The 12425-nt window shown below is 39.6% G+C and overlaps 1 protein-coding gene across 2 annotated transcripts in view; it reads left to right on the forward strand.

The window, feature by feature from the left end:
• SPAG1 (sperm associated antigen 1) overlaps positions 1-12425 on the forward strand; it is a 90815-nt gene that overhangs the window by 35924 nt on the left and 42466 nt on the right. For both annotated transcript variants that reach the window (XM_055432038.2, XM_055432039.2), the window contains 3 exons: positions 253-383; positions 4032-4138; positions 5864-6023. In XM_055432038.2, coding sequence (XP_055288013.2) covers positions 253-383; positions 4032-4138; positions 5864-6023 — 398 coding nt within the window. The remainder of the gene's footprint in view (positions 1-252; positions 384-4031; positions 4139-5863; positions 6024-12425) is intronic.

The following is a 12425-nucleotide window of genomic DNA, read 5'->3' on the forward strand; positions in this document are numbered from 1 at the left end:
AATCATCTCTTTCAAGACTATCTCCAAGTACAGTTATATCCTGAGGTGCTGGGGGGTAGGACTTCAACATACCAATTTGAGGGGACGCAATTCTACCCACAACATGAGCTGTGATTGTTTTAGCTTCTAACTTTAGCTGAGTTTCTCCATTTTATGTTTTCCTGTGGTTCGCTTGTTGACATTAATGTCTCTTTCATACATTTTACCACAATAAAATATTAAAAACTTAAAAAAAAAATGTCTCTTTTACAGGAGCTTATCCGTGCTTCCCACCGTAGCAGCTTACAACAATCGTGCTCAAGCAGAACTCAAACTGCAGAACTGGAACAGTGCTTTTCAGGACTGTGAAAAGGTCTTGGAGTTAGAACCTGGAAACTTAAAGGGTAAAAAATATTCATAGAATACCTTTAAATTTGCAGCACCATCTGTTGAAGGTCATTTGTAGACACTCATTATGTTTACACTAAAAAAATTCAAATAAACTCAAATTTCTATATGTGAATCATTACCTTCCTCAGTTCAGTTCAGTCGCTCAGTCGTGTCCGACTCTTTGCGACCCCATGAATCACAGCACGCCAGGCCTCCCTGTCCATCACCAACTCCCGGAGCTCACTCAAACTCATGTCCATCGAGTCGGTGATGCCATCCAGCCATCTCATTCTCTGTCGTCCCCGTCTCCTCCCACCCCCAATCCCTCCCAGCATCAGACTCTTTTCCAGTGAGTCAACTCTTCGCATGAGGTGGCCAAAGTATTGGAGTTTCAGCTTTAGCATCAGTCCTTCCAATGAACACCCAGGACTGATCTCCTTTAGGATGGACTGGTTGGATCTCCTTGCAGTCCAAGGGACTCTCAAGAGTCTTCTCCAGCACCACAAGTTACTTTCAATTTCAAGTTTAACTTGGGATTTAACTTCTTAATTACTTGCACTGATATAGCTAGTAATCCCAGATGATTGAGTAAAGTGTGCGTGTTTTTGTTTTTTAATTTTTTTTGGCTGCACTGGGGCTTCATTGCTGCCCGAAGGCTTTTGCTAGTTGTGGGGAGAGGGGGCCACTCTTGGTTGTGATGCGCGGTCTTCTGACTGCAGTGGCTTCTCTAGTTGTGGAGCAGGGCGTCTAGAGCACGTGGGCTTCAGTAGTGGTGGTGCATGGGTTTAGTTCCCCTCAGTATGTTGGCTCTTATTTCCCCCACCAGGGATCGAACCCATGTTCCCTGTGTTGGCAGCTGGATTCTTAACCACTGGACTACCAGGGAAGTCCTACATGTGTTTTTAAAGAAATATCTCACGCTTGCATTTGAACTGTAGTTTGTGGGTTTTTTGTTTCCTTTCAGTTTTTAAAAAGTTGTGGTAAAATTCACATAGCACAAAATTTTGCCATCTTAATCATTTTTAAGTACAGAGTTTGGTGGTCTTAAGTGCATTCATATTGTCGTGCAGTCAGCTCTACTGTCCACCTGCAGAACTTTTTAAATCTTGAAAATGTACCCATGAAACAGCAACTCTTTGTCCTCTCTACCCATCCCGGCCTCTGGCAACCACCAGTCTACTCTCTGTCTCTGTGATTTTATTATCCGAGGCACCTCATACAAATTAAATCATACATATTTATCTTTTTCTGACCGGCTTATTGAACTGTATCTTTTTATCTAAAACATAAATTTAAATATGATTTAATATAGATTTTAAAAATATTTATTTATTAGCCCACATCAGAGCTCTAGAACGTTCCACCAGCTGCTTTTTGGGTTTTTCCACCTAGATGTCCATAGACCATTTTAAATTAAGTGTGTCCGAAGCTGAGTACATCTTTCCACCAACACCCGTCCTCTGTTCTGATTTCCTGCACTGCCTTCTTGTGGTCCAAGCCTGAAGTATGCAAGTCAGACTCTACTCTCCTTTTCTGTTACCAAGGAGTCATTCCAAAAGGGAGAGGCATAAATTTTAATAGATTCATTCTGTTTCTAAATACTATGGATTCAGATAAATACAACCACTTACTTTTTTTCCCACATGCTTACAAACATGGGTGGGCAGAAACCGTGGGTGTGCCGAGGATGGATCCTGGCGCATCAGCCCAACTGTCATCATCACGGATGCCTCCGTGCCCCAGTAAAGTGCTTCTCTGCTTGCGTGTTGTCTCTGTCACAGCATATGGGTGGGGTCCTAGCTTTAGGCAGGTGCCCGGTAAAAGTTTGACAGTCTCCACACCACCACTGTGCCAGGCCCTGTGCCATGTAGTACATGTATTAACTCCGTTACTTTTCACAACAACTCAGTAAAGGTGCAGGTACTGTTTTTAGTGGACTTGCCAGGTGGCTTAGTGATAAAGAACCCGCCTGCCAATGCAGGAGATGTGGGTTCGATCCTTGGGTTGGGAAGATCCCCTGGAGAAGGAAATGGCAACCCACTCCAGTATTCTTGCCTGGGAAATCCCAAGGACAGAGGAGACTGGCGGACGATACAGCCCATGGGTTCGCAAAAGAGTTAGACATGATTTAGCAACTAAACAACCACAGCTGTTACTAGCACACTCATTTTACAAAAGGACATGGACACATTGAGAGACTGAACAACTCACCTAAGATCACCCAGCTGGTAAGTGACAGAGCCAGGACTTGACACTGGATGAGACTCCAGAGTCCACATTCAACCACTATGCTACTCTTCTGCACTGGAATGGTCTTCTGTTTTCATTTTTCCCTGTTTGAATAATTTCTTAAGCACCAGAATCTTCACTATATAAAAAACAAATTTGACAGAGCCAAATCTAGTCATCAATATGACCATGAAACATTAAGAATTCTTAGATTTTCTTAAGTGGATAAATATCAACCTCTTTGAAACTTTATTTTTTACTCAAAAAGTAATTGTTCTAAATGCACCATGGTATATGGTTATAACCCAAAGCAGAAAATGGACATTAGTGGAAAAATTGGTGAAATCCACATAAAGCCTAATGTTAACAAATATTTCTTAGTTTTGGCAAATATATCATAGTTATGTAAGATGTTAGCCTTAAAGCTGGGTGGAGGTATATGAGAACTATCTGTATTAGCTTTGCAACTTTCTGTAAATCTGAAATTATTTCCAAAATAAAGAGTTTTTTTAAATTGTAATTGTTATATCATGAATATTTCTTTATGGACAGTTTCTTCTGAAATTTGAGTAGGAACAGTAATAGCTCAATTTGTACATATGCTATAATTTTGCTTATATTAATGATGAAATGATTTATCCTCTAGATTTCCCTGGCTCATTCTAAGACTGAAATCAAACTAGCCAAATTTATGTTTTAAAATAGTGTTATTAAAATAAATCAGATATAAATTACAGAATTAAATTAAAGAATCAGATATAAATTCCAGAATTACAAAGCCTGATTCTTTTCAAAATCATGGCTTACTACACAAAGTTCTCTTATGGCATAATTAATCATGATGTGACTATGAAAGCATTCATTTTAGTATTAAAAATGATCAAATTAAATGTTGTAACCTTCAAAAATTCTGATACAATTTACCAAAGTGTGCAATTTCTGAACTTAGCTGACTTAAACACCAGTTCCTATTCATTTTAGATTGCTATAAAGACTTCACTAAGGACCCATATTCTGAGTTAGGTGCTTGGTTATCAATACAAATACCACATTTAAATGAAAGGCTTGTTAAGTTTTCAGAAAGTAGAAATAATAGTCGTGATGATTATAAGGAGGAACATATTATTATTTAGTGAAGAGCTTCCCAATATTGTAGCACAGCATGGTGCCTCCAAAGGGTTAAGCTGTGGAGTCTCTCAGCCTTGGAGGAACTGGCAGAGCCTGGAGCTGTCAGAGGGCCAGGCTGTTGGAAGGGACAGTTTTTTATTGCAGCCTCTTCTGTTTGACCTCAGAATCATTTTCTATATTTATAAGAATATGAAAATGGGTCTAGTTTGCACAATTGCATTCTAAATTCTTCCTCTTGAAAAATGTGTCATAATCAGAATGTCATATGTTAAAAATATATAACTTCTGTTTTGGTAAATTTTCAGCTCTTCTGCGCCGTGCCACCACATATAAGCATCAAAACAAGCTCCAGGAAGCTATAGAAGACTTAAATAAAGTACTGGCTGTTGAACCTGATAATGAGTTGGCCAAAGTAAGTACAGAAAGCAATTCCTCACCTAATTCTATAGTTTTCTTTTTCTGGGTTTATGTTAAGATGATACCAGCCTTGCTGGATAAATGATATTGAGGAATGAATAGGACACAACTTTAAATAGTAGATACATCTCAGACACCCCCGGTGTTAACATGTATTTGAAGGGAAAGAAAGCAGACTCTTAAATTGTCCAAAATCATTAACCTACTCTTAAAGGATAAATAAGTTTCTCTTTCCTGCAGCGTTGTAGGCAATCCTTTCCTTTGAGCCAATTTCAGTTTATTATACAGAGTGGTGTAGAAGTTCCTCTGTAGGATTAGGTATGAGCTTAATGGCCATAAAAGAGTGTTTCTTCCTTTAACTTGTATGGTAAGCATAGCATCATTGACAGTAAACTGACTCAGATATGTACTTAGGGGATCTGTGTTCGGACCTAGAGAGTAAGTGTCAAAAACTCTGAAGAGTCTGAGACTTTACCCTACTTAAAACTTAGCAAGGTGGCCTAGAAGAATATACAGGACTCCTGGGTCAGGCACAGAAGACTTTGTTACTCATGGCATGGAAAGCCAATGAGCTAAGGCTTCCCTGTTCATCACCAGCTCCCGGAGCTTGCTCAAACTCATGTCCCAACACCCATATTTTATAATGTTGTTGTTGTTCAGTCACCCAGTCATGTCCAACTCTTTGAGACAGTTTGGCTCCTGGGGTTTGCTCAAACTCATGTCCATTGAGTTGATGCCATCCAACCATCTTAGCCTTTGTTTCCCCCTTCACCTCCTGCCCTCAGTCTTTCCCAGCATCTGGGTCTTTTCCAGTGAGTCGGCTCTTCATATGTGAAGGCTGAGATGGTTGGATGGCATCAACTCAATGAACATGAGTTTGAGCAAACTCCAGGAGATAGTGAAGGACAGAGAAGCCTGGAGTGCTGCAGTCCATGGGGTCACAAAGAGTTGGACATGACTGGGCGACTGAACAACAACAACATTATAAAATATGGGTGTTGAGTTTTCTAAATTTGAGATTCCTCAGCTGTGACACGAACCCACAGAGTGTGTAGTACCTATGTGGGCCTTCTGCTGCCCCCATGGAACTTGGTGGCCAGGATAACTGACATAAGCATGTCCACTGAGTTGGTAATGACATCCAACCATCTCATCCTCTGTTATCCCCTTCTCCTCCTGCCTTCAATCTTTCCCAGCATCAGGATCTTTTCAAATGAGTCAGTTCTTCGCATCAGGTGGCCAAAGTATTGGAGCTTTAGCTTCAGCATCAGTCCTCCCAATGAATATTCAGAGTTGATTTCCTTTACGATGGGAAACAAGCAAGTCTGCCGAACCTTTAAATATTACTCTTTAAAAGCATGTGTAGTATGGTTTAATTTTTATAAAACTTTTGGACATGTTTGCAAGTTTATATGCATACAAACATATCTACGAAGAGGATTATCAGAATATCAGTAGTTTATCTGAGAGGCAGGATTGCAGATAGTTTTTTTTTTCCTTTTTTATGCTTGTTATACATACTTTAATTTTTTATAATAGAAATATATAGTTATAATTGGAGAAATCAATGGAGTTGTTTGAAAAGAAAAAGACCACCATAAAAAGCTTTATCTTAGTTATCTTTATTTACTTTTCAATATCTTTATATTATTACCTGCAAGAATAGTTGTATTTTTTACTAAAGAAAAAAATTTTCTTTAACATGGTGATTATGTTGTAGAAAACCTTGTCAGAGGTTGAAAGAGATCTGAAAAATTCTGAACCTGCATCTAAGACTCAAACCAAGGGGAAAAGGATGGTTATCCAGGAAGTAGAAAACTCAGAAGATGAAGATGAAAAGGACAGTGGAATAAAACATGAAGATGGCAATGGAGATAAGAGTAAGACATCTTTTCTTTTTGGTTTATCAAAAGAGCTATCTTGTTATGTAATAAACTGGTTCAAATTTTCCATTTATACAGAAATTCTTAGTCTACCAAACTTTTTTTAGCCTTTATAAATCCAGAAGCGTTTTTTCGTCTTTTTCTTAATACAGCTCATCTTTGTTTCTTTTATTATTGAAGTATAACTGACATAATATTATTGTTAGTTTTGGGTGTAAAACATGTTTCAGTAGTTTTATATATCATGAAATGATCACCATGTAAGTCTAGTTAAAATCTTTTCCTTAATACAATCTCCCAAACCTATTTTTCTTCATAATCTGACATCTTTTCTAATGCTCAATTTAACTCCTGGTTATCACCTTTACATACAAATGGCTGCTTGTTTGTCACCAACCATTTGTAAGTTAACCTTAAATCAGTCTCTGAGATGATTGTTTTATGGGTAGCTACTTAGTTGCAAACAAATATGTTGACTTCAGAGGGGTTATTTACCTAAAAATGAATGTGCTATTGCTGTACGTGCCTCTCTCCAAAGAAATTTTTTAAAAATATGCAATTTCACTTTTGATGTAATTGTTTTTTTAAAAAAGAATCTAAACTATATGAACTTTCATCTTCATAATGTAAGACAATGAAAGTTATATCAACTTTAAGCGGAAAAAATCTGCCTTTTCACCTGACCAGAGCAAGAGGAAGTTTTTGTTTTTTCCTGAGAACTCCTGAGCAACTAAGGGGGAAATGTCAGTGTTGAAAATGATTTACAGGTAAAAATCAACTTTAAGTAATTTGACAGAATATTTTAATTTTGAGGGAGAAATATAAAGTGTTCAAGTCATTCAACTAAAAACAAATAAAAACAAGGAGTATAAGTTTTTTTTTTTAAGTGGCAAAAAATATAATGTAAAATACATACCTCAGGTTAATGTATGACCAGTTAAGCTAGGATGAAGACAAAAGCACAGAAAAGGAGGAGGTGAGAGAAGAGGAGACAGAGGAGAGCAACTGAGAGAGGGGATAGGAAAGACAGGGAGAGCACTAAGGGACAGAAAGGAGAAGTTAAAGTAAGCGGCTCATCAAGGATGGAAGCTCACTTTTTTAAGTACATTCTGGCAGCAAATGCTTTTCCTTAGGGTTTATGTGTAACAAGATAATTAGCCAGCATTTTGCAATTAAAAAGATTTACTTAAAGTCTTATCTGAAACAATATAAGCTGTATCAATTGCTCTTATTTTAAAATTATTTTTTAAATTTACATATAGTAAAAATGGGCTTCCCTGGTGGCTCAGTGGTAAAGAATCCGCTTGCCAATCAGGAGAACAAGTTCAGTCTCTAGGTCGGGAAGATCACCCAGAGAAGGGAATGGCTACCCACTCCAGTATTCTCGTCTGGAGAATTGCATGGACAGAGGAGCTACAGTCCATGAGGTCACAAAAGAGTTGGACACTACTTAGCAACTAAACAACAAAAACTACAATAGTAAAAATGGACTTTTTTGGTGTGCAGTTCTAACACGTGTATAATTTCGTATAACCATCACTGCAGTCAGGATACAGAACAATTTCATCACAAATTGTTGGCCAAAAGGGAAGCAGAAAAGAAAGAACACTTTCTTTTCTGCTTCCCTTTTAGCCAAACCCTCCCCTCACCCCAAGCCTTGGGTAGCCATTGCTCTGTTCTCTGTTCTTACAGTTTAACTTTTTCCGGAAAGTCACATCAATGGAAGCAGAGAATATGTAACCTTTTGCGACTAGCTTCCTTCACTTAGCATAATGTCACTGAGATTCATTCACGTAGTTGCATGTATCTTTGATTCAGAGCCTGGTGGGCTGTGGTCCATGGGGTCGCTAAGAGTCGGACACGACTGAGCGACTTCACTTTCACTTTTCACTTTCATGCTTTGGAGAAGGAAATGGCAACCCACGCCAGTGTTCTTGCCTAGAGAATCCCAGGGACGGGGGAGCCTGGTGGGCTGCCGTCTATGGGGTCGCACAGAGTCGGACATGACTGAAGTGACCTAGCAGCAGCAGCAGCAGTACACCATTATATGGGTATATTGCTGCTTGTTTATCCCTTCATTTGTTCAAAGGCATTTGGGTTTTTTCCAGTATTTGGTATTCATGAATAGAGCTGCTACTAAGATTCATGCACAGATTTTTGGGTGAACATATGTTTTCATTTCTGTAGGGTAAATACCAGGAGTGAACTGCAAGTCATAGGGCAAGTGTATGTTTAACTTTACAAAAATCTTTCAACTGCTTTTCCAGAATGGCAGTGCCATTTTTCATTCCCATGAGCAGCATTCCCATGATAAGTATATGGCTTCAACTTTACATGAACTGTGAACTTCCAGATATTCAAGCTGGGTTTAGAAAAGGCAGAGGAAACAGATCAAATTGCCAACATCCTCTGGATCGTGAAAAAAAACATGAGAGTTCCAGAAAAACATCTATTCTACTTTATTGATTATGCCAAAGCCTTTGACTGTGTGGATCACAACAAACTGTGGAACATTCTGAAAGAGATGGGCATACCAGACCACCTGACCTGCCTCTTGAGAAATCTGTATGAACAGATTCATAACAGCAACAGTTAGAACTGGACATGGAACAACAGACTGGTTCCAAATAGGAAAAGGAGTATGTCAAGGCTGTATATTGTCACCCTGCTTATTTAACTTACATGCAGAGTACATCATGAGAAATGCTGGGCTGGATGAAGCACAAGCTAGAATAAAGATTGCCAGGAGAAATATCAATAACCTCAGATATGCAGATGATACCACCCTTATGGCAGAAAGTGAAGAAGAACTAAAGAGCCTCTTGATGAAAGTGAAAGAGGAGAGTGGAAAAGTTGGCTTAAAGCTCAACATTCAGAAAACTAAGATCATGGCATCTGGTCCCATCACTTCATGGCAAATAGATGGGGAAACAGTGGACACAGTGGCTGACTTTATTTTTCTGGGCTCCAAAACCACTGCAGATGGTGACTGCAGCCATGAAATTAAAAGACACTTGCTCCTTGGAAGAAAAGCTATGACCACCAACCTAGACAGCATATTAAAAAGCAGAGGCATTACTTTGCCAACAAAAGTCCGTCTAGTCAAAGCTATGGTTTTTCCAGTAGTCGTGTATGGATGTGAGAGTTGGACCATAAAGAAAGCTTAGTGCTGAAGAATTGATGCTTTTGAACTGTGGTGTTGGAAGAAGATTCTTGAGAGTTCCTGGGACTGCAAAGAGATTCAACCAGTCCATCCTAAAGGAAATCAGTCCTGAATATTCATTGGAAGGACTGATGCTAAAGCTGAAACTCCAATACTTTGGCCACCTGATTTGAAGAAGTGACTCATTGGAAAAGACCCTGATGCTGGGAAAGATTGAAGGCGGGAGGAGAAAGGGATGACAGAGGATGAGATGGTTCAGTGGCATCACTGACTCGATGGACATGAGTTTGAGTAAGCTCCGGGAGTTGGTGATGGACTGGGAAGGCTGGTGTGCTGCAGTCTATGGGGTCGCAAAGAGTCGGACACGAATGAGTGACTGAATTGAACTGAACTGAGCAGCATCTGAGAGTTCTAGCTGCTTCACATTCTTGCCAGCATTTGGTATTTTATGTTTAAAAATATTTTTAGCCATTTGGTTAGGTGTATGGTGGTTTCTCATTGTGGTTCTAATTTGCATTTTGTTGTGGTTGTTGTTTAGTTACTAAGTCGTGTCTGACTCTCTTTGCAACTCCCATGGACTGTAGCTTGTCAGGCTCCTCTGTCCATGGGATTTCCCAGGCAAGAATACTGGAGTGGGTTGCCATTTCCTTCCTTAAGGGATCTTCCCTACTCAGGGATTGAATCCACGTCTCCTGCATTGGCAGGTGAATTCTTTACCACTGAGCCACCAGGGAAGCCCTACCCAGGGTTTAGTATTACTTAATTGCCTTTTCCCTTGCTAAATGTTGAGATTTTCTTTCTTCCTCACTTGTAAGGAATTTTGTACTGTATATTAGCAATTCTTAATATTATTATACGTGATTTTCAGTTTTGTTCAAATCTGACGCGGAACTTTTAAAATCTGTTAGTTTTGGGTAACAGTTTTCCTGCCTAATTCTGTGAACTATGGTTCTCTTGTCAGTTTAGTTTCCACACCTTTGCAGTGCTGTCTGCATCTGTCCCACTTGTGCACCACCCCACGACCACCTGGGTCTGGGCAATGGCTTCCCCTGTAAATCACGTCTCAAAAATTTTGGTAGAATGTTTGAGGTTAGATTTATGCATATGGATCCCCTGGCGGGCAAGCTCATTTCAGATACAATTATAAAATTGTTTTCTTAAGTTCCCTCCTCTCTGTGATTCTTCCCTACTCTTTGCGGCTCTCAGAGGTTTTTCTTCCTCTTCCTCTGGCTAGAAAACAACAGTTTAATTCTACTGTACACACCCCATGACTATGCACCTCTAGGTCTGAGCAGCAAGAGGAGAGAAAGAGAAAAAAAAAAAGAATGGGGATATCCTAGGTACCAGTTTCTCTGACCAGCATAAGAGTTTCTCTCCCCCAAAGTTTTAAGTATCACTTGACTGCTGCTGCCTCTGCAGTTGCTAATGCACCGTTTGGGGACTGGCACTGGAGAGAATGGAAAAACAAAACAAATGGAAATAGGGAATTTCCCCATAGGGGCTAAATATCTTAAAAAAAAAAAAAAAAGATAAATAATAGAGGGCATCTCCTAAAGCTATTTCTTTCCATACCCAGCAGACTGTTCTGGGTTTTTAACTGCCATTGGGATTGGAATGCAAAAGTAGAAAGTCAGGAGATAACTGGAGTAACAGGCAAGTTGGCCTTGAAGTACAGAATGAAGCAGGGCAAAGGCTAAGAGTTTTGCCAACAGAATGCACTGGTCATAGCAGACACCCTCTTCCCGCCACAAAAGAGACAACTCTACACATGGACATCACCAAATGGTCAATACTGAAATCAGATTGATTATATTCTTTGTACCTGAAGATGGGAAAGCTCTATACAGTCAGCAAAAACAAGACCGGGAGCTGACTGTGGCTCAGATCGTGAACTCCTTATTGCCAAATTTAAAGTAGGGAAAACCACTGGACCATTCAGGTATGCCCTAAATCAAATCCCTTTTGATTATGTGGTGGAAGTGATGGATAGATTCAAGGGATTAGTGCCTGAAGAACTATGGATGGAGGTTTGTAACATTGTACAGGAGATAGTGATCAAAACCATCCCCAAGAAAAAGAAATGCAGGAAGGCAAAGTGGTTGTCTGAGGAGGCCTTCCAAGTAATTGAGAAAAGAAGAGAAGCAAAAGGCAAAGGAGAAAGGGAAAGATATACCCAACTGAATGCAGAGTTCTAGAGAAGAGCAAGGAAAGATAAGAAAGCCTTCTTAAGCGAACAATGCAAAGAAATAGAGGAAAACAATAGAATAGGAAAAACTAAAGATCTCTTCAAGAAGATTGGAGATACCAAGGGAACATTTATGTAAAGATGGGCACAATAAAAGACAGAAACAGCAAGGCCCTAACAGAAGCAGACAAGATTAAGAAGAGGTGGCAAGAATACACAGAGCTAGACAAAAAAGGTCTTAATGACCCAGATAACCATGATGGTGTGGTCACCCAGCTAGAGCCAGACATCCTGGAGTGTAAAGTCAAGTGGGCCTTAGGAAGCATTACTATGAACAAAGCTGGTGGAGGTGATGGAATTCCAGCTGAGCTATTTCAAATCCTAAAAGATGATTCTGTGAAAGTGCTGCACTCAATATGCCTGCAAATTTGGAAACCTCAACAGTGTTCCAGGATTGGAAAAGGTCAATTTTCATTCCAATCCCAAATAAAGGCAATGCTAAATATTCAAATTACCCTATAATTGCACTCATTTCACATGCTAGCAAGATTATGCTTAAAATCCTTCCAGCTAGGCTTCAGCAGTATGTGAACTGAGAAATTCCAGATGTTCAATCTGGATTTAGAAAAGCCAGAGGAACCAGAGATCAAATTGCCGACATCTGTTGGGTTATAGAAAAAGCAAGGGAATTCCAGAAAATCATCTCCTTCTGCTTCATCGACTACACGAAAGCCTTTGACCGTGTGGATCACAGCAAACTGGAAAATTCTGAAAGAGATGGGAATACCAGACCACTTTACCTGTCTCCTGAGAAACCTGTATGCAGGACAAAAAGCAACAGTTAGTAGCCGACTTGAGCATTCCTTGGACAGCATGGAGATCAAACCAGTCAGTCCTAAAGGAAATCAGTCCTGAATGTTCATTGGAAGGAACAACACTGGTACAAATTGGGAAAGGAGTACGTCAAGGCTATATACTGTCATCCTGCTTATTTAACGTATATGCAGAGTACAACAGCAAAATGCCAGGCTGGATGACACAAAGCTGGAAT

Source organism: Moschus berezovskii, chromosome 16, assembly GCF_049115385.1.
Source record: "Moschus berezovskii isolate FMDL1 chromosome 16, NW_MosBer_1.0, whole genome shotgun sequence".
NCBI classification, from domain to species: domain Eukaryota; kingdom Metazoa; phylum Chordata; class Mammalia; order Artiodactyla; family Moschidae; genus Moschus; species Moschus berezovskii.